General features: G+C 32.8%; 2 protein-coding genes and 1 long non-coding RNA gene across 3 annotated transcripts in view; 2 read left to right on the top strand and 1 right to left on the bottom strand.

Annotated features, from left to right (window-relative positions):
- The window catches only part of LOC127837318 (uncharacterized), a 43756-nt gene that overhangs the window by 6004 nt on the left and 13706 nt on the right, over positions 1–24046 (top strand). Inside the window, exons 4-7 of the mRNA XM_052364279.1 lie at positions 3951–4037; positions 5759–6010; positions 20170–20247; positions 20866–21097. Of these exons, the coding sequence (XP_052220239.1) occupies positions 3951–4037; positions 5759–6010; positions 20170–20247; positions 20866–21097 (649 nt within the window). The remainder of the gene's footprint in view (positions 1–3950; positions 4038–5758; positions 6011–20169; positions 20248–20865; positions 21098–24046) is intronic.
- LOC127837325 (uncharacterized) lies at positions 6090–8495 on the top strand. The gene is made up of 4 exons (XM_052364287.1): positions 6090–6236; positions 6746–6836; positions 7233–7372; positions 8102–8495. Exons 2-4 carry the CDS (start codon positions 6786–6788, stop codon positions 8478–8480), a joined length of 570 nt encoding a protein of 189 aa, XP_052220247.1. The 5' UTR covers positions 6090–6236; positions 6746–6785; the 3' UTR covers positions 8481–8495.
- LOC127837332 (uncharacterized) lies at positions 10226–11405 on the bottom strand. Its single transcript, XR_008029228.1, has 3 exons — positions 11270–11405; positions 10661–10774; positions 10226–10408 (listed from the first exon to the last, which is right to left on the bottom strand). It is a non-coding gene; the product is annotated as an uncharacterized LOC127837332 (long non-coding RNA).

Raw genomic sequence — 24046 nt, 5'->3', positions numbered from 1 at the left:
AATTCTCTCCGATGATCCGTAACTTGTGTCGTTCTTCCGTTGATGTTTTTTCCGAAGCCTTGCCACCTGGCCTCTGCTAGTAAGAACATTTCCAAGCGCTAGTGCTTCAGCTCATGCTTCAGTATGTGGATTTATCCGCATGCAAGGAGTGTACTTACGTTTCACGTGTGTATGATTGGTCCCTTTGCTGCCATCTTGATCGCTTGGTAAACTTTATTATCCTACTTGTCGCATCCACCCTGGGGACTCACAGTGGAGTGCGCGACCATGGTTATTCAAAGCCCCGACCGAGCCCGCTTTGTATTCTGTATTTTTGGTTTCTTCATTTTCTTTTCGAGGGCTTGAATAAATCTTGGCGGCGCCAATTTTCTGTCGAAGAACTTGCAGATGTTTATAGAAAATGTGCCAGTCACCTCTTTTGTTTCGTTCGTCAGCAGAAGCGGTTACCATGGTGTGGTTGCGTCAAGGTCTCGGAATCATAAGTGAGATTTGAGTGTCAGGTGAGAACCAGGTGTACCAGCCCTCTCTTGGGAGCTGCTGCAAAGCGAAAAAGTACTATCTCTACCCCTATGGAGTGTTAAAACTAACGTCTGCGTTCAAACATTGGGCATCCCTGTAACTACTTCACATATGTTGTAGACATTTAAAACGCATGTTAAACATACCAAAGCTGAAAACTCCGACGTGCCATATAGCAAAGCGATGCCGCTTCTAATACTTCGAATTTTAGAGTTATGTTTATGCGTGCAAGTACCTATTCTTGCAACAACAATGGGTAGTCCATTGGAACTGGATCTTTACAAATCATATCCCTTTAAAACTTAAAATATGTTTTGGAGTCTTCATTTAAGGCATTTTACAAAGTCAATTACGCTTATTTTCATTTAAAATAGTTCAGTTTAGTACGATTATGAGATTAAGGGGTGCGTGCGACATAACTATATATGTTTTACTATATCATATACTCGATGGCAACTACCCAGTATCTTTCAGGTTACTGACCAATTATTTTATATCTGATCTATTACTTAGCAGGCTTATACATATTAAATTCCAATTCACGAGTATGCCTGTCTACTACTGGCAGCACTTTAAAACATCCTATGTTGCTTTAGAAGCATATTATAAATTAAAAAAATAATCACAGTACTTGGATATATCATAACAAGTGTACAGAATAAAGTCCAACAATTTCGTATTCCCTCACACTCGTCTCAGCAGATGTTAAGCAATAAATAACTATTCGTCGTGCGTATGTATTGTAATGCTCATACAAAAGCAAAAGAAACATAGCCTCATACAAGCTAGTTCATATTAAATGCGTCTCTTTAATTGATTCACGCATATTTTTTATGACGCAATGATCATATTTTAGATATATGTGATATTAAACTCTCTTTGTCAACTGTAATCAATAAACACTCGCTCTGAAAGATGTTCTTAATTATCCCCCGCCACAGGCGGAGGGATAAAGAATTGGCCCTGTCCGTCCGTCTGTCAGTCCGTCCGTCTGTCACACTTATTTTAGGTCTATATCTCAGAAACTATATAAGATGTGAACATGAAACTTCATAGGTGTATAGATATCAATGCGGCGAAATGTCATGTACAACAACCATAACCATACATGTCTTTATTAAGAGTAATTGCCCTTTTGTTCATTTTCAGGGCTATATCCCAGATATCATGCAGGAGTTCAACATGAAACTTCATAGGTGTATCGATATTAATAAGGAGAAGTGCCATGCTTGAAAAACATAACCCTTCACTTTCTTAAATAAGAGTTAATACCATTTGTTGTTTTTGTGTGATTGCACTTTTCAGGGCTATATCTCAGATATAGTAAACTGTATTCAATGTGTTTTTCTCACAACCGACGGCAAGAGATCAAAATAAAAAAATCTTCCGACATATCATTTAGTAGGATAAATATTAAATTCCTTCTATAACTCAATTAGTTAAAATAAAAAAAAATGTTTTATCTCATGACATGTCTGCATCTTGGATTGTGAACATTCTAGAGGTCACATTATTGGCCAATCTTCTTGAAAAATTGTCTGAACAATTTATATTAAATTTTCTTTATATGATATCTCGGCTTAGTTCTATTCTCTGTCATTTGGGGATAAACACTTGGTGAGTACGTCAACTGGTAGAACCTTTAATTTTTGAAGTCAGATTATTTGCCCAATCATCATGAACATCGCAAAAGGTATTATTTTGTTGTAGTGATAGCCATGTCGCGTTTAAAAATTACTCTAGTCTGTTGTAACCATTGCTGGCAGATGGATTTGCCTTTGTTCTTGAGTGACTCTATTGAAACATTGTGAACAAGCAATAAATCAAATGTTAACCTGACCATCATTCGACTTGCTCAGAACTCTTGTTTTTGTTAATTCATAATTATCTCCGGAGAGTTCAAACATTTTCCAATTAAATACCTTGCTGCCATGAGGTGATGCAGTTTTTCTGGTATGAAGTGATATAATCAGCTAAAACAGTCGAAAAACCCTAATTTCTTTTGCCCTCATTTTCAACTTGAGCAAAACATGTGTTCCAATTATGACACTGTCATTAAGATATAAAACAAATTTCAGAAGTCAAGTTTAGTACACAAACATACAAAAGATCAGAGCAATTAATTGTATTTGAGTCTCAGGTGAGAGCAGCAAGGCGTTGTTTGATATTTGGAGTCAGTTGCAGATTAGAAACACTTTACTGACAGATATGGTCAATGCAATACTATCTTAACACTACTGCACCATTTGCACATGTAAAATTCTTGGAATATATATCCCAGCAGGGATTTTAATAGATTTAAAAAAAAACAGGCGTGGAATGGACCCTGGTTTGAAATTTTGATGAGTAAAACCAATTAATGCAGCGTTTATTTTTTAATCATAATTAAATGTATCTATATATGGTTAAGTTGCAAAAAGAAGTTACACATTGCTAACAAAGTCTGATTACGTTATTTGATTATAAATATTTAATAAACAATTTCCTGACACTGATACACAATCATGACAAAATTAAACACATATAATGCATCCAAACTACAGAAACATAATAACAATTGTATCAATGACCAAAATCAATTTTATAATTTTATTTAACAAAAAAACTCCAACAACTCCATTGCAGCATATGCGGTACCATGGGTTGAGATATAATGATGATACCTGTCTATCTACATGTTCCCATCATAAAATCTGAAGGATATTGTACTATTATTCTTTCTTTATCTTTCGCTCATCTGCAAATAAATATAACAAACATACTGCATATCATTTCTTATATTTGTATAACATTTAAAAGAAATACCTTTTTGGCTGATTGTATTGACGTTAGTCGGTCATATTCCAGATAGCTAAAATGTTATGAATTAATCAATAAAGCATTTTCCTATTGTTAAGCTTAGGTGGTTTACGTGTGGCATGATATTAATGAGTAAAAACATAATTTTTAATGAAAAATAATCAAATAATAACGAAAAATCAACTTCTCTGAAGAAACAATATCAAATATATATATATATATATATATATAAACAAGGTGTTCAACTCAAAATGACCCTACAACAGGGTGCATCGCTTGGAACAGCCATAACTTCATCAATTGTGCAGAGATTTCCATGAACTTCGTCTTACTCAAAGCAAAAATACATTTCCTTTCTGGAAATGTACATTTCTTGTTATATGCTTACAAATGCTAGATCAAATTTTTAGAAATAACATGATACTCAACTCTGAGCCATTGATATATGTCTGCATACAAAAACAACGTATGTTCATCTAGTCTCTGTTTACAATTAATGTTTTTTTGTCTTCGTGCCAGCTCGTTTCTCTTGTTATAATTAAGAATAAAGCGGTATATTTGAGTACAGTACACACACGTAACTTTTTGAGGTACTATGACATGACAACAGTGTGTTTTTTATTTATTTTTAGCTGAAGAAGATGAAGGGAATTATACTAATGAACCATCGAACATTGTTGCATCTGATCCATTGTTCAAACTTGACCTTAATAAGGCAGGTAGGTAAATTTTACTATATTTAGACTAAATGCTTTTTCATTGTCTTAGTGCCATCCAATGATTGTTCAAATGATGCATCTGGAGTGTAAAATGAAAGTGCTTGGTCTGTCATAAGTATTCATAAAGGCAAGACTGGACAACTTCAAGCGACGTCTTTTCCTCAAATGAATGACAGATATTGACAAACCCGACAGTATGATCCTTGGGCGACTCTTCTTACAAGTTGTTACAGTGTTTCTGGTCCGTTGTATTATTTTGTCAAAATGGGTTTTAAAAGTGAAAACCTTGCTTACATGCATTACAAAAAAATAAAGGCTGTATGACTTTCTCGGTTGAAATGAAATTTGTTAATCGAATAACAATACCCATATCTAATAGAATAATATACCACAGCTTATTTTAAAAAGTGACACAGTGTTACAAAATCAAACTTAATGTAAGCAAGTTAAGTAAGATATGGTTATGCATTGGTGCAGTGTATGGTTCATTTACATTTTAAATATGATACTTACACAGTCCAATCTGACTTTGCAAGTATTTGACTACCCAGTCCGTCACGGTCGCGTTGGTAATTCCTCTAATTTACAGTGTAAATATGGTAAATAACCAACATCGTTACTATATACATTTGATTCTGTATATTTACCAAACATATTTATAGACTCTCCAACTATAACATTTATTGCAATTAATTAATATATATTTAAATATTTCTATTTCGGTTAGTGCGTGTTATATTATGCTTGTTTGTGACCAATTATTGATGTTTTTTCATATAATTTCAATTGCATTCATAACGGCCAACCGGAAAAACCAAAATTCCGCAAACTCGAGTACCCATTTTCTTGAAGATTTGCTTCTTTGAGATAAAGCATGCGATATAAAAGTCTTATTTTTGATTTATAATTGATTTTTCAATATGTAATGTATTCGCAAAGTTGGTCCACCCATGGGATTTTTGCATTTTCCCATGGGTATTTTTCTTTTTCCCATGGGTATTTTTCTGCTTTTTTTCGGGAAAAAATCCCATAGGTTTAGCGGAAAAAAATTTCGTTCAACACAAAATTGTTGTTCGAAATTTGCATTTCCATGGGATATTTCTTATTAGATATTTCGTTTTCCCATGTCATTGTTATTCTTTTGCACACATGCAAATACGCGAGTAATTAACGTGATCAATGACATAGATTGAAGTACTATGCTTTCTTAGATGTCAGGCGTTTTGCATTTTAAGCTCATTTTAATTTCGTTTCCTTCTGGACACCATTTTTAACACGATGGGCCTTTCTAGCTCTCTCTTAATCTCCCGTATTAAAGCAGCACACTCTTTTTAAGCATTAAACTTTGCACATATTGTTTATATATCTTATCGATAACAATATTAATAACGACATAAGAGTATCCGCATAGATAAATTGTTATCTGTACGTTTATTTTTTTAACTCTAATTATGCTTCTTAAATGCAACAAAAGTGTCCTACGGAATGTTTCTTTAATTACATATACATGTTTTGTAATTGCTTTTGTACTTAGACGGCCATTAATGCATAAAGTAAAATGATAATATTCATTAAATTTGTATAATTGTATGTTTGTGTGTTGAATATGCGCTTCCTTTGTTTAATATTTAATGTATAATATGTTATTTAACTGTCAAGAAAAGCTTGTATAATTCAAAACTACAACTACACATATTTGAAATTCATGAATTTCTCTGAAGTACGAAATGCTGAGGAAGACACCGTACAATCAGATGTTCAGAGATCTAATAACCAAACACAAGCCGGAATTAGTCTAGTAGCATCAGACGCGTCCATAAAAGACATTGTAAAAAAGGCGCGGAATGTTATTAAATTTCGTGGAGACAGTGCTCCTGATGATACTATGACGACAGCTACTGAACAGATGAAAACAATAAGAATAGATGAGCAACCGACTCTACCAAGATATGAAATGACCCACATACCTAGAGGTATATTATTTATTTGAGGTATATTATTTATTTGACATTTGATCTTGGACTTTATGACTGAATGAACCTGTTATGTTGTATAGACCCTTTCAGTTATTCGCTTTTACTAGTGTTAGAGTTGTGTCCCTTAGCCGGATGTGACGTCAACGGGGGATAGAAATTCGCCAGAGAAAATAAAATTTTACTGTGTCGCTGAAGAAATCAACGTCTTTAGCACAATATATGCGTAAGTTGCACACATGTTTTATTTTTATTATTTTATTGACGCATATTAAAGCTATCGCTTGTTGTCTATTTACTTTTAAGTACGATGAAGTGAGAAAAAATGCATTAAACATTCCGTTTTGTCAAGACACATTTCATGTTCGTACATATACCATTACACCTGGATTGGAACCTAAAAGTAAATATTGTATAAAAATGCCAAATTTTGAAAGCAAAGCGTATTACGAGTTATTTTCAGAAAGTTTATATTTGTAATCATGATTTTATCATAGGAATTATATGATTTCGGGGCTTTTTTTATTCTTAAATAGAACTAGAAAGTAGAAGAATGTGAATGAAAACCAATCAGGAGAACGGGTCATTTAACTTTCATGTTTTTTACACCAAAATCTCTATATTTATAAACTTTCAAAACCGAAACTATCCTTTGTTTCTTTGAGTGTTTGACTGAAGTGTTGAAATAATATAAAAATCAGCTGCAAAAAAGCATTATATGTGGGTTTTTTTCAGGAATCATCCCAAATGCTATGTTCAGAAACAGTGAAGTACCATGGCTGAACCAGATCCTGTAACAGAAAAGAAAGTACAACAGTACACGACTGTGAGTGTCATAAGGTTTGTTTTTTTGTTTAAAATGTGAATTCACTATAATAAATACTCCTAAGTTTATTATTAATATAATTATGCAAATACATACACATTGGTGGCATGAATATATCCGGACATAGTCATGTACCATAAATACACTCTAATAAATATTGACTCGGTACAGAGACCCAACATGAAAGCATACAAGTTCAGCTGTCAGGTTTTAAGCATTATTGCCACTTTAAAAAAAAACATGTAACTTACACTACATTCAGTATCGATCATATTTATTTCAAACCATTTTCTAAAAAAATAATATGATGAATTTTGTATTTTATATAAGTAACATGATTTTTTTCTAAAGAAGCAATACTGTAATGCTTAAAACCTGCCTTTTTATTTTTTGTAGCTGTATGCCAAGGATGTCCCTGGCGCTGTTTTACCGCAACTTCAACCAGAAAGATGCAAAGTTACAGAGTTGCGAATATGGTTGAAATGCCGGGGACAAGCTGTGAAATCGAATGAGACAAAAGCCGAACTTTGCTTGAGGTACTTATTTTATATCGCCTTTTCAGGCCTTTTCCTGGTGTATCTATGGGTCAGTTAAACGGACCCATTCCCTAACCTAAATTGTAATTTGAAAAAAATAATTCCCAATAAAAAAAGAAAGAAGAGGTTATGATTATTTTAACTCAAATATATGTAAATGACATCTAACAAAGTACATTACCATGAATAATATGATTTTTCATCTAATTTGAATGATTGTGAAGGGTTATTTTATATTAGTTTTTCCCAAATCAGTTGATTTTTGGCACGAAAAATTCACAATCCTGCAATTGCTTTTTTCCCAAAATGGCCAGGAAAAAGCCTGCTTTTTATATTAAAAACGCACATTCATGTTGTGAATTTTTTTCTATGTTTCTGTCAACCAGTCTGTTAAAAATAAGTTTTATCTGTTTAGTCAGCCTGACTCGACCACACAGCATATAGTACTTTACAATGTATATAACATGCATAGTGGCACACAGCTTTCTGCTTCAATTAAAATCCCTGACATAATAAGTTACATTACTCTCTTAAGTCTGCATTAGAAATTGGTTGCCACTAGTTAAATTGTCTTTATACATTTTTTGGTCACAAAGAAGGTAGGGGTGGCGTTTATTAGGTGGAAAACAAGTATCTGAAACAGACTCTGGAGTAGTGCTTTTTTTGTAACACCTTAAATCTTAATGTTCTGTTACAAAGTTTAAATCTTTACTTTTATATATTTTCCAGGGTAAAGAAATTCAGTGACAACCAGGATAACATCCTAATTGTGGATCCTTATCCAGACCAGCCATTTGCAGCTAAGCAGAAGTCGTCCTGTATGAACTGTCAAGGACAATCAACAGTGTCAACAGCGGAAGAACATCTTAATTTGGAAGAATGCACATGGACCCAAAGCACCAGACTGATCTTCAAAGACTTTTCGTACATGAACATTCTGGAATGGACCAAAAGTTCTGGTAAAGGTTCAAAACTGGGTGTTGAAAAGCCTATTCAACGAGGCTATGTGTTTTTTCATGACGGTTATGTATTCGACACATGGTCATCTGAACGTAACAGTTCAACAATTGTTAGATGCAAGTGTTTCCGCTCCATGAAAAACCGGTAATCAGAAATAAAGAGTATTGAAATAATCTAAATTATATTTGAAAGTATTTAATTTTGTGTTATTTTAGTGTCAGTATTTGTGAGATTCACCTCAAATCACATTTATTCATTCAATATAATCATAGGATCTCAGCTCATTTTGGTGCAATACCTGTATCTGAATGTTTGTAATTTTCAGATTGTGTTTCCTTAAATTAGTTTATGATTTCTAGCTTTCACATGTTGTCTTTCATCATTAATCTTACAATTAATGATACTTCATACTGTTTTGTGATGAACTATGCTACTCAAATGTGCTTATCTTGCATTATTTCTGTTGTAATAAAGCTTATATCATTGATTACAAAGTGTTTTTACTCAAAGGATTATGCAAATCTGTAGCAGAGTCTTAGTGAAATAGTTGCTATGGTGTCTGCTAAGCAATCTGGAGCAACCAGTTTCGATCCCCATTGAGAATCAGTAATGGTTCTTCCCAGGAAACGAACTTAAGTACTGATTTGTCTCAATATGCATTGGACTTTCTTAGTTTTACCTAATATTTCCCAAAAAAAAACTAAAATTTCTATTAACAAAATTATTTATTCAGTAGTCATACAATCAAAACAAATTAACAAACATGATTAAAAAGATGTATATACAATTTTTATGTAAAGGCCACACACCTTATTTGGCATAGTAAATTTAAGTATGAGTGACATATTTTATCTATGCCAATTAGAATATATCTGGTGGTTACAAGGTAGAAATCCATCTTTTTTGCACTTTACAACTTAAAAATAATCGCGTTTGTCGAAATGGATGTGTACGTCTGGAAATCCTACTTTCGGTTTTAAAAGCAGTACTGTTTGAAAAAAAAAATAACTTGCTATTAAACTAGGCTATAGATTTAATTTTATTATGCCAACTAGAATATATCTGGTGGTAACAAGGTAGAAAGCCATCTTTTTTTGCGCTTTAAAAAGTAAAAAATAATCGTGTTTAATATAGAAATCCTTCTTTCAGTTTTAAAAGCAGTTATTCCTGTTTGAAAAATAATAAATTACTTGCTAACTAGACTATAGATTTAATGAAAATTTTGCACACTTTCAAATTGCATCTATATGAACATGTACTTTATTTCAAGGTGTGTAGCTTTAAGTACTCTTTAAGCATTAATCTGTAACTAAATCAATGCTTATATCAAGATAATTATCAAAAACTTTATACAAAGCCAAAAAATGTACAAATATTACATGAACAGCCAATGGTTTTTCATTAGCCTACATGTAGTATGATGTACACGAACAACAAATGTTCATATAAATGGTATGTATGTTAAACACCAGGACATGGTATAATTGGGTCTTGGAAAAGAGTGAGCAATGAGCAAACTGTCCAAATTTGATTAATTATCCCAAACAGAGAAACCAGAATGACCTGATCAAATATGTGAAAACTTTTAATCTTGTTAATTGCACGTTCCACTTGAATTCGCTTCAACAGATGTGGTTTGTCCTTCCAGCAGTCGAATAGTGTAGGGATGGCTCCTGGTTTTAGATACCTCCGCTTAGCAAATCCAGATTCATCAAGACAGTCACGTTCAAAATGGAGAAAACAGACAACCGTATTGTGACTGATCTGAAAGAAAAAAAAAGAATAAATAAATATGTGTGCTTTTTTTGAATCACATCAACACTATTTTTCTGACATGAAAATGTATAGTACTTTACATGTTTTATTTTTCTTTATACAAAATCATTTAAAGTTTTACTGAAACCACTAACAACTGACCTTAAAATGTCTGTCTTCATCTCTTCGTATTTTATTCAACCAAACAGCTTGAACTGGATCATCTTCAGCTGGAAATGCATGATAGCTGGGCTTTCCATGGCCTTCTAACAATCCTTAGCCAGTGGTGTGACATTTGGGCACACAGCAGATCCTGTTAGACTGAAATTTTATGAAGATCAACTAATAATATTAAAAAAAATCAAGTGAATAACAACTTTACCAATTATTTTGGATCATTAAAATCAGTATAACAAAGTCCACAAACGTGGTTCACAAATAATAAGATGTGTTTTTATCCTATTGGTTAAGAATTTCATTTTATTTGTATTGATATTAATTATTATATGTCTATAAATGTTTTATTCCCAAATGTTATTTAAACAAATCAATTGACTAAACAATTTAATTTACCTTCAACTTCTTCTCGAGTGATACAGTAATGTCTTGAATCTGTTTTCCATCCGGTTTTGAGTCGAATACTGGTGTTGCTGTGTAAAACTGGACAGCATAGTCGTGGTCATTAATCTGTTGAACAAAATTCTGTTTCATAACATTCATGATAACTGATTCATTGTACTTTACACATTAATACACATTAGGCCGGGTATAGCTTAGTACAAGCTCTAATAAAACAAATAGCTTTTTAACAAACCATATGTTGCATTGGATGCCGTTGGCTTTCAATTTAAAAAAATGGTCAATTGGTACAAAAGCACGGTATGACTAAGACCAGTACGAGCGTCCTTTAGTTGCTTCAAAATATAAATGCCAACGAGTGTTCATACTTTGACGAATACGAAATGTCCTTAGATAAAACAAGTCAATATTTCCACCTATTTAATCTATATCAACATTTCTGAACAGGATTTATTTCAATAAAAAATCCTTCGTTTGAACGTTTCGTCCTCGCGAAAACATATAACAGACAAAAACAATACCGCTGCTTTATCAGCATTATAAACCGAATATCAAAATTGCATAAGAAAATAATAAATTATTAATAATAAGGTCAGTACAAACCTTTTCGTTCATATTTTAAGTCCATTTACACCGTTGAAAACACACATTGTCAAACAGACATCTCTTTGTTTGCTTATAGTCGATAATCGGGTATCCCCGGATGACGTCATTCAGGGGAGGTAATTATAATCAGTTAATAACTGAAAGGGTGTATAGTTTTACCCACATAAACATTATTTAATACAAGCAGTTGGTTAATGCGCGGGTTTGTTAACTGTTGTTACACGCAACGTACCGGTTAATCATAGAGATCAACACATCATTTTCGCTTCAGAATGTGTCGATTATGTTACACTGGATTTTCACTTTGATTAAAGTTCAATTGTAAAATGAATGCAACGTAAGTCTGCAATCGGCGAAATGTTCGGAAAGAAAGCTGTTCGTTTTGTATGAGGAGGAGATCCTGAAATACAATTATTCAAACATGACATGAACACTTCATACTAAACTGAGTTGAACTGCTGACTAAAAATCACCTGATGTAATATGTCCGCAATAACTATCCAATACCAAATACAACCACATAATAACAATGATTTACTATTATTTCTTCATCGGGATATTATTTCGAGTGAAATCACCCAATTGCAACTACCTATACATATTCTAGTTATTATACATTGAACAGCATGTAAAAAAATAATGTGAGTATTAAAAATCTGTAATAATAAATTGTATCAGTGTATCACATCGAGATATCGAATTGTTTTTAGTTTTCTTACTTACTTCAGCAACATGAAAAAAATTACAAGTCAACTTACAAGTACACTTGGTATCAACACCAAACTTACTGCGTGTTTTACGTTTTATGCATGCCACAGTGACATTTGATTACATTAATATTTTTAATTATATATTGTAATGTGGTCCTTCTGTAGTATTTAATATTGTCTGTGTGTCGGTCAATCATGAAATGGTCCTCAATTTACGCAAAAACGTATGTTTGTTATAAACAATATGCCTGTTAATGCGAGCGTGTATTCTTTTGTATATATTCTGCAATGGTCCATATTGAAAAATGAGTTCATCGGGGAAAATTTAACATACCTTTTACATGAAACAAGTAATTATTCGGCCACAACATATACACAGACGGAAACAATGACATACGTCATACTTAGAGATTCAGATTTGTCTTTTAATTTTGACAAGAGCGCAAACTGTTGTTGTTGATTTTTTGACGATGCTGCGAAGCAGCTCGTCTAAGTTATCATACCATGAAAAAATTCTTCACAATGGCGACCTATGTAAAAGACCGAGCCAGTCCGATTGAGATAGCTCGATTTATCTAATCAGCATACCTCGCTGATTATCATTGATAAAGGTATAGGAAGCTAAGCTATAAATAGGACAGCATATTCTGGGAAAAAGATTAATAATAGTTTGAAAACGTTAATTTTAAATCAGTTATATTCAATCCATTATATGTTTATAGACCAATGAAATAACTATGCATTTTCTGTATTGTATTTGACATTTGTCGTGATTCTGTAAATAAATTGCGAATTAAAACGTGTATAATTAACTTTCAACGCGATCATGAGTGTAAAGAAAACGAATTATTTCGAACCTGCCTTTTGAAAACGTTGTAGCGACTATGATATATAAACAGCATAATAGCCGTGTGATATCTCTGAAACTCGCTCTTATGCGTGCTTTCTCATTTTGCATATTTAATAAACTTTTCAAACAAAAATTACAGAGCCACATCAGTGCACATACTATGTTTGATAATTCATTCGTTTGTTGGATATTGTTTGCTGTTTTAAACACATATCGCGGAGATTTAGTTAACCTTACCATGTGTTCATGGGCAAACTCACGTGCTCTTACATACTTTCGGGAATCATCATGAAATTATTGCCGTACTTAACGAACAAACATGCCTAAGCTTATTGAAGTAGAGAAAAAAACAATAATCAAAAGAGAAAAACTATATGTTCATGCACATGGGCATGTGAAATCAAGTCCGTACTTATAGCATCATTAACTTAGGAAAGGAAACAACGAAATATAAAGTTTGGTATGATATACATGTGAAATTAAAGAGCATGGTGTAATTAAAGAGCATGTTAAGTTTTGCATTTATAAGCTGAAACGTAATGTTATAACCACAAACGTTTTACTGTAACAGAACGTTTTTTTTAAAGATAAATGGTATAGAAAATACACGTCGAATATCTTTAAAGATATTTCTTGTTATATTTGATTGAGAATGTAACCCGCCTCCCAGTTTCGTTGAATGGATCAAGTTCCCCACGGGTACTACTTCCCTGTACCCCCAATATTTGTTCGTACCCTACATTATTCGTACCCAATTTTTTTTCGTACCCAATTTTTTTTCGTACCCAAATTTTTGCTCGTACCCAAACTTTTTTTCGTAACCAATTTTTTTTTCGTACCCAATTTTTTTTCGTAACCAAATCTTTTTTCGTAACCAATTTTTTTGGGCATAATTTTTGTACCCAAAATTTTCGTACCCATTTTTTGTTGTACCCAAAATGTTCGCACCCACATACACAATTGTGGTGATGTAGATAAACTTAAATAGATGCTTTTATATCAACCCTCTTCAAAAGCATCGTCACACCAGTACTGTCAGTACTTTGATTACACTTAAATATATATTCAACTGCATAATGTTCGACTATTAAGGCACGTATGATTATGGATTAAACGTATTTGAGTATACTCGTCACAATATCAGTTTGCATTGACCTGTGTCCAAAATATCACATTCATAATTAACCAAGGATTGTAATATCCGCTCATTAGTGTCATAAATATTCTTGCTAAAACACTAAGACGCATTGAATTGAAAATCGTAGGCTTCATTAGAGAATGAGATTATTGGAAATCACATGTAATATGTACCAAAAGTATCAACCTTACACAATTAGGAGTTAAAAGATGAGGTCTGGTCATGTCGAATGCGTAAGGCATGTGTCATATTTGTTATACGTTGAAGTATGCCTTTAAATATTGGTTTTCTTTTACACGCTTTCAATAGCCGAACAAATAAGTCTATGCTGCACTATATATGTATATATAACTCAAAACAAAACATTTAAATAATGACAAATAATTAAAGGTATTTCAACCATCAACAAACACACCTCGTCTGTACTGACGATCATGCACAACTGATTGTCCTGCCTTTGAATCTAACCACCTCAATTTGGCAAATATTCTGTTCCCAAATGTGTCAATAAACTACTTACTTGTTTCGTACCTATTATATACAATTAACTTTTGTGTAGATAAATGCTTTGATTGTTTAAAACTTTGATAAAACTGTATACAGTAAAAATCAATATGTAGCAGCATATGGGTACCCTTCTAGCATCATAATATACTTGATGTACCACTGCAAACACAACGCCTAACTAATTTTTAACTGACAACAACACAATTACAAATAAATAAATATATTATATATTCAAATCATGTAAGAAAACATACAGTTTAAAACACAAGTTACCAAATTAACATATATTTGTTGATTTCGATTATATGATTGAATTTTATTTCACTAGAGGTCATAAATCACAAGCAAAACAAAAAAATCAGGGCTTCACATTAACACAAGTGCGATTGTCAGGGACAACCAAAATATAGTCCCGAGAGAATAAAATTAAAAGTCTGGACGGGATAAATAAGCAAACTACATGTCTTCTTTTGCGCAAATGAACTAGCAAAAAATCCAGTTACGTGGCTGGTATTTACGGAAAAAAAAGAATGTTGAAACAAAAACGATAAAATATACTGTGCTGTTAACAGGGAGTATAATCGAACAGTTAAATTCACAACAGTGTTGCGGTTGGTTCCCTTATAGTGTATTAAGAAACCTCATATTCACTTGCGGCTTATTTATGCCATTTTTTATATACATTTCTAACAGTTGACATTATATATATATATATATATATATATATATATATATATATATATATATATATATATATATATATATATATATATATTATATATGTATATATGTTGTAAAATTACTGAAAATTTTCATATTATATTAAGTTAATTTTTAAGGTCAAGGACAGTAACTTTTTCGACAGGACAATATATATTTTATAGTACTATTCCGACTGGACAAGTGGATAAAAATTTAATGTCGAACCATGTTAATATTCGAACATTCATCGAAAGCTACTATTCTTGTAATTTGTTACAGTCAGGTGATATCCATCCAAACCCAGGACCCTCAATTTCTGAATCATCGTTTTATACTGATACAAATAGCTCTTCACCCACTTATAATACTTCAGCGACTAATCACTTATCTTTTGTACATTACAATGTTCAAAGCCTGGTGCATAAATGAGACATTCTTAGCACAGGTCTACAAGAGTTTGACATTATTGCGTTTACTGTAACCTGGTTAAATGATTCCATATTATGTAGTGATCTCATGTTCAATGGTTTCCATCTGCCAATCCGCAAAGACTGTCCCCTTGATCCACATGGAGGGGTTATAATATATGTAAATGAAAATATTGCTTTTAAAAGAAGAAGCGATCTTGAATTTAATCATATTGAATGTATATGGATCGAAGTTACTCTCATAAAAAATAAATCAATTCTTTTTGGAGTATTTTACAGGCCACCAAGTGCAGATTCAGCGTATATGAAAGCAATTGAATATTCTTTTGGGTTAGCATGCGATTAATGTATAAATGATATTATTATTACAGGAGACTTTAACTTGAATCTCCTTTCACCAGCATCATCAACACAAATAGAAAACCTTTGTCAACAATTTAATCTCACACAACTAATACACGAACCCACTCACCACACATAGCAAACATCTTCAATTATTGATTTAATTTTTGCAAGTGACCAGAGCAATGTAATATTCTCTGGAATTGGAGAACCTTTGCTTGACCAAAATATTCGGTATCATTGTCCCATTTTTGGAATTTTGACATTTAAAAGACCATTAGTAAAATCTTACTACCGGCATATTTTGCGTTATGACATTGGTGATTACGACAAGTTACGACTTCTTTTTACTGAAACACAATGGCATCTTTTGAAATGTGATAATATTGATAAATATGCTGAAAATATAACTAATGCTATTTTACAAACAGCAAAGTCGTGCATTCCAGACAAAACCATATGCGTACGTCCACGTTATTTACCATGGATGAATAATCAAATTAAGAGAAAAATTCGACATCGAAAAAGATTATATAGAAAAGCTCAAAAAGTTAACACCGGACTGCACTGGTCAAATTTTCGTCGTGCTAGAAATGAAGTTATCTTACTTTTACGAAATTCTAAATTGGAATACTTTAAGAACATTGCGCATAAACTTAGGTCGTCTGAGCTCTGTGCTAAGGACTGGTGGAAAACATTGCGCACTTTCATGTCTACAAACACAAAAAAATCTATTCCACCCTATACGATGAACAATCAGACACATTTGAGACAAATGACACATGCAAAGCTGAAATCATTAATAAATATTTTGCAAATCAATCCTCAATCGATGTAACAAATCATGATCTTCCAACTCATCATACCGCTAACAATAACATCTTAAATTCAATTGATATCACTCAAGAAGAAGTCATAGATGCAATTAAATGTCTAAAGGTAGGGAAAGCTTCCGGACCTGATGGAATCGATAATCGTATCCTAAGGGAGGCAATGTTTCAACTTAGCTCTCCTCTATGTGAACTGTTTAAAGCCTGTCTCTCTGCTCGTAAAATGCCTTCATGTTGGAAAATTGCAAATGTGTGTCCTGTATTCAAAAAGGGTGATCCAGCTCTTGTTTCTAATTATCGTCCTATATCTTTGCTTAATACTATCGAAAAGGTATTTGAACGAATAATTCACAAACATATTTTTAATTTCCTCCGTCTTAAGTCATTCTTCACACAGTCTCAATCTGGCTTTATGCCTGGTGACTCGACGGTTAATCAGTTAACCTATATTTATGATACATTTTGTAAAGCTCTTGATAATGGTCTAGAAGTCAGAGTAGTCTTTTTTATATTAGTAAAGCCTTTGACAAAGTATGGCATGATGGTCTTTTGTTCAAACTTAAAGCAGCAGGAATTCGGGGAGATTTATTAGCATTTCTTTCAAATTATCTTGTTAACCGTAAACAAAAAGTAATTCTACCTGGCGCAGAATCATCTCTTGTAGAAATCATCGCTGGTGTTCCCCAGGGGTCTATATTAGGCCCTCTTCTCTTTCTTGTTTACATAAATGATATAGTAGCTGACATACAATATAAAGAAGTGAAACTCCAGCTGCTGGAGCAGTATTGAATTTTCATTAAAAACAATTAGTTGGTCCTTTATTTAAGGCAAGTGACCGATTGCCCAAACAGTACAAAACAGCACAATACAGCACAATACAAACCAACATAAGCACAAAATATGAATAAAGCTGGGGTCACCGCCTTGGAACGGTCAATGCAAAGCATTGGGGGTTTAAACCTGGTTATAGAGCGCTCAACCTCACACTTGGCCCAGCAATATTCATAATACATTTAAGTGTAAATAAAATTTAACGTCATAGCATTGTAACTCAAATTAAACAATAATAAAAGGGAATTAAAACGCATTCATTTTTATTACTATTTAATTACTCAATTGCATTGAAGATACAAGAGTAACAGAGCTACAACTTTTTGACGAACGATCAAATAAAACTATTAACAATTGTCAACTACATTCCTTCTTTATAGAAAAAGATTTGAGAATATAGCGTCATGGAGTTAATATCTCAGATAATCATCGCGCAAATACAGGAAGAAGCAGCAATAATGGGTGTAAAAATTTCATATTACATAGCTTGGTTGTTTATGTGACTGCTAAATAAAATAACTAAATCAAACAAGAAACGCCTATCAGAGAGAAAATATAAATGAAATGGAACGTTATAAACCCAAAGCCAACATAAACCTATTTGCCGATGATACAAGCCTATTTATGGTTGTGAACTCACCTAATGAAACTGCAACTATTTTGCAATCAGATATAGATAAAATTTCACGATGGGCTGATCAATGGCTCGTACACTTCAATCCCTCCAAATCAGAATCAATGCTTATATCTCGTAAAACAAATAAACCGCACCACCCTCCACTCTCAATGGGTAGCGTTGATATACCTCTGGTAAATATTCACAAACACTTAGGAGTATATTTGGCAAATGACTGTACTTGGCATGAACACTTTACTTTTATTAAAGAGAAAGCATGGAAGCGGATTAATATAATGCGACGTCTAAAATCAATGCTTGATAGAAAATCTCTCGAAACTATCTATTTTGCATTCATACAACCAATACTCGAGTATTCAAATGTGAAAAAGAAGAATTAGAGAAAATTCAAACAGAGGCAGCTCGTATTACATCAGGTTGTACTCGATTAGTCTCTCTAGAAGGTCTTTATAGTGAGATAGGTTGGGAAAGTCTAAGTCAAAGACGACGTAAACACAAGTTAATATTAATGTACAAAATGAATTTTAGAGAAGCACCTTACTACTTACAGTCACTCCTACCTAACACAGTCGGAGCATCTAGCCAATACTCGCTTAGAAATGCATCACATTTACAATCCATTTATGCCCGAACTGCATCTTACTCAAATTCATTTCTTCCATCTACATTAACCGATTGGAATCGTCTTCCAGAAGAATTAAGAAATGCGGACTCGATTCATTCTTTTAAAAAACAAATCAATAGTGATCGACCAATTCAAAACCCATTGTTTTCTTATAGAGAGAGGCGTCCTCAAATTTTACACACACGCATTAGAACCAATTGTAGTGCGCTTAATGAACATCTCTTCATGCGTAATGTAGTCGCATCACCTCTATGCCGATGCGGACTAAGGGAGTCACCTTCTCACTATTTCCTTGAATGTCAGCTCTATATTAATATCCGTGCAGGACTCCTGTACACTATATCAATGTATTCCGTCCCCTCTGTCCAAACGATCTTATATGGAGATAGCATTCTGGACTATCAAACTAATACCAAAATTGCTGATGCAGTACACAAATATATTATCAAAAGCAAACAATTTGAAACATAGTTTTGCCTCAGAACGTCTCTATAACTCCCTTTCTCTAACTAAGTCTTATCTTTATCTACTCTACTATTTTCTCCTCTTATCGCACTTATCCCATTTTTATTCGACTTATTAGTTAACCAATTATGTTCGCTTAAAACATGCAACTAAAATAACCTTTATAGAGAAGAACTCTATAAGACGCAGTCTTCCGTTCTTATCCAAATAAAACTTGTTTGTAAACAATTGTTGTATGTTTCGTATATATGTATATGCATTCTCGTTTGAATAAAATATGTTTAAACTAAAGCTACTATTTTGTATTTATGCTTTGGTACAAAAATCAAGAGTAATACGCGACACGTTATTATGGTAGGACAAAAATGACTGAATATGTATGTCTTTGTCGGTATATCATAGCTGTGATGATATTTGTCATTGATTTATGGAAAATAAATGTTTGTGAATATTATACAAGCATATAAGTTATGATGAAACGTAAGTGCCACTCGTTGACCAACATGATGATATATAGTTTGCACTTACATTGAATTGTCTTTCAACAATAAAAATATGTATTTCACCAAAAAAAACTTATAATTATGAATCTTATTTAGCAAACTATAATTAAAATCCAATAATCGCGATACAAGTGATAACTAAAACAAGACATCATATTTACAACTTCTTAATACACATTATTTAAAGACGAACACACAATTGTTTCATATCATGTCGCGATTGAAATATGTTGCTTCGTGTTATTGTTTTTTTTTGTATTTATGTCAGTTGAACTCATATTTCAGGTAAACACCAGATAAACTGACAATATAAGAGATACCTTTTTCAGGTGTATGTATAATAATCAACAACCAGGAGTTCAATCGCAATGATTTGAAACGTCGCGATGGCTCGGATAAAGATAGAGGTAAACGCAGTTTATCTATACTATTGGTTGCGACAAACAAGTTGGATACACAGACAATTTTAAGTTAAGATTGTCTTAATAACTATCTTACAATGTTAGTTTAAGGTAAAGGTTAGGTTAAGAGACAAAAATAGTTTTAGTGAGGACTAAGACAATTCAATATATAAGCCAATAAATGTATGTGTTAAAAATTACTCTTTGACTAGAGACACATTTTATACCCCGAAATATGCCTATGATTTATTTTATTTTATATCGAAGAAACAAACTGGTTTTTAAATCATACATCGATACTACTGCAGATTTTATGGGACAATAAATCGACATCGACTTCTCTGATTATATTTTTATATTATTACCTGATTAGTGTATTCGGAATATTAGTGTTACTAATTAGGCCAAACGCGCGGATTGTATTAAACATTATTGCCGGATCGGATATACATGTTCTATGATCGAACGTCATGTCATATCAAAAGTATGCAGCGGTAGGTGAATTAGTTTTTACAATTTGAAACGGAAGTAGAATAACATATATTGATAACTGTGATACTGTTAGTTTGCGTATGATACTATTTTTGTTTGTATTATACAAATATGTGTGTGATGCATTTCCAGAAGAGCTGGAAGAAACATTTAGGTGGCTAGGCTTCGATGTTAAATGCCACAATAATCTTAGTCGGGGCGAAATGATTCTGGAGCTTATTACGGTCGCGCACAACACCGATCATACCAATTATGACTGTTTTGTGTGTTGTATCCTGACACATGGAGAGCATGACACACTGTATGGAAGCGATGGACAACCTATTCACATAGACGAACTTATCAGCAATTTTAACGTCGAAAGGTATATTTTATTCGGATGGACGCAGCCATAATTAAATTAAATCATTTAATTTGACTAACGTTATTGTTATTTAATTTGAATTGTGATTCAATGAGGTTATTTTAAATTACACTTAAATGCGTTTCGCAAAGTATAAGGTTTGTGGCTCGTTAAAACCGGCTCGATTGTATGAAAATTTTAACATATGAAATAATTCTTTAAAATGGCATATCTTTAAGATTGAAAAAGAGTTGCAAGAAGATAAGATAAAAGTGGGTAGTGAGTCCCATGTGTTAAAGCCAATAGTTGTTTGCGCACAAGTTCCATTTCAATTCGTATTTCCTTTATATAATTCAGTTTGACCATGAACGGTTTTCCATAGACAATCTGTAAAGAATGATGTTGTTTTCATCCTTTACACTAAAATTCCGCGTCTATGTTCACATGCCGTAAGGACTTAAGGATGATTACCACCCTTTCTCTTCCAGCGTGTTTTAGATGTTTGTATATACTTATCTTTATTTCCGTCTTTCGAGTTGTTAAGTTGATGTTGCTTATTTTATTGGATTCCTATCCATAGTGGTCAAATCAAACCATCGACTGCGTTCGACACCGCAATTGCGAACGAATGCGCAAAGTTGCGATTTGAATTAGGCGTATATTCAGAGATTTTTTGAAACACGATTTACCAGGATAGTTTTTCTTATAAACACTTCCTATATATCCATTGAATCGTTGTTTTTTCACTGTTAGGCAGATCGTGTGTATATATTATTATCTGCACGACATAAATAAATACAAGCGAGCTGTTCTTTAAATAAATAGTGAAAATAATGTGGTGCTTTTACCCGCGTGTCAATCATTTAAAAGTACAAGCAGTAAAATGGACGTTGCGAAAACATTTCCAAGCGACAACATCTACTCATCAAGCATTAAATTGACATCTGCGATTCAGGTGCAACTCCGAAATAAACTATAAAGTTTTATCGAGAAAGACTTCGTTGGGATAGGCCTTTTATTGTAAAAAAGTTTACAAAAAAAACAAATATGCATGGCTCAAGTAAATCTCAGGTAAATAAAGCAACAACATGGCTGGACCGAAAAATGACATATCGAGTATTTTTGTTTATTCGCTAAATATAGTGTTGTTGAAAAATAGGGTCTTAACATTTGCTATATTGTGTTTAAATCATGAAACGCAGACAATTGTTGTCTTAAACTGTAAAGATTGAACTCACATAATGCACTTGGATCCGTATCCTCAATTGTAAAAAGGGGATCAAATGTGTCTGATTCAGAGCTTGGTTTCAAATCTCGTCTTCATCGATAATATGGTACGGACGTGTATAAAGTTCATGCACTGACAACTTCTTGCAACCAAGCACAATTATAGATTATGTGATATTGAACAATATGATGGCAACACGTGTGTGGTTAATTGGTCATTTTGAAATATATAAGTGCTATATATGCGCACTACATAACAGCAATAAACACTTTGGCACAAAACAGTATCATAATATGGCTCTATGGATCTTTCGACATCACACATAAACATGAGCAGAAATTTGTACGTTAAATCCATCAAGGTTTAAGGCAAATCACCACAGTTGCCGAAAGGCCAAACAACGGTAAACATTCACATGTCAGTGATAAGTTACACTTAACTTGAGAGAGATTTTCTAAATAGTGCATGAGAGGTAATCGATTTCTTACTCCACACATTTTATACTTCTTAAATTATACCAGTACAACATGGTTATTTAATGTGAATAAAAGTCAATTCAACCTCTGTGAGTGCATCTCTGGACAACACATCTAAGCACGTAGTGTTTTCCTTTTAGATAAATTTTAAGCTTTCTTTTAATAAACGGACTGTTTTTATGTGATACAAAGTAAAAAGTTAGTTACGTAAATGTTACACATGTCCTTTTTATGAAATGAGTGTGAAGAGTTTACAGAACAAGTGAAACACAGTACCTTGTTTTATAGTGGTGCATTTGTGAGGTTTTGGTTGAAAAGCTCAACCAAAACCAACGTTATATTACGTTATAATTACGCTAAACGTAATTATCTTATTTAAGACTTAAAGTTTTGGAATCGTTCTTTATCTCAGATATTATTTGTCTCAAAATATGTATGCTTCATCACGTGTATTGACACAACCCATACACACATTGTGACATAAGAAATGAATTTAATATGGATGCCCAAACCACAAATGGAGCCTAATTGGTGCTATATACAGATAATGCTTATTATCATTATTATATGTGACATACTATTATACAAAACACGCTAATATTGGTATCTAATCTAGACAATCTGGAATTCTGGAAAATGAAATTAAGATAATGCGTTTGAATTAAGGATTGCTTCGAATATTATTACTATTGCTGTTGTTGTCTATTACAATAGGTAACTACATGTAGTTGCCAATGTGTCAAATAATGATGAGAAATTGGGTGAAATATTTGGGTTTTCTTTATGTACGAAATATTGACAAGTATATCAGTAGCGAGTATGCAAACATATCGTTTATCGTTTATTCTTATGACTTTATTCTTACGATAGAAATTAAAAAGGATAATATGTATATTCAAATAATGTATATATGCAATGTTAAGATAAAGTCTGAACAATTAATAATGGGAGGTATTTACAAAACTAAGACCTGGTTAAGATTTATTTAAAGTAGCAAACACACTCAGGGTGGGGTATAATTGGAATCAATAACATGGAAAGTCAGACCTGATTAAATTTCAAATAAGAACACATTGAGTCCAGAGTCGGCATATAGATACGAGATTGTAAGTAACACTCATGGTCAATAAACAGCACAGATGAAAAGGTCACCTATTGTCTGGGGTACAAAAGTTATAGTACTGACGAAAGTAACAGAATTACTCTATATCAATAAAAATTGATTAGTACCAATATATATAGATTAAATTTTAGTATATCCGCCAA

Source organism: Dreissena polymorpha, chromosome 7 (assembly GCF_020536995.1).
Source record: "Dreissena polymorpha isolate Duluth1 chromosome 7, UMN_Dpol_1.0, whole genome shotgun sequence".
Taxonomy (NCBI): Eukaryota; Metazoa; Mollusca; class Bivalvia; order Myida; family Dreissenidae; genus Dreissena; species Dreissena polymorpha.
The sequence above is the reverse complement of the archived record's forward strand: the minus strand, read 5'-3'. Positions and strand labels throughout refer to the sequence as shown.

What these genes read in the sequence shown, in the direction of transcription:
- LOC127837325 (XM_052364287.1), top strand. Translation starts at nt 6,786, where the DNA reads ATGGCTGAACCAGATCCTGTAACAGAAAAGAAAGTACAACAGTACACG. An exon ending in AAGTACAACAGTACACGACT is followed by an intron (nt 6,837 to 7,232) that starts GTGAGTGTCATA and finishes TATTTTTTGTAG; the next exon opens with CTGTATGCCAAGGATGTCCC. An exon ending in AAAGCCGAACTTTGCTTGAG is followed by an intron (nt 7,373 to 8,101) that starts GTACTTATTTTA and finishes TATATTTTCCAG; the next exon opens with GGTAAAGAAATTCAGTGACA.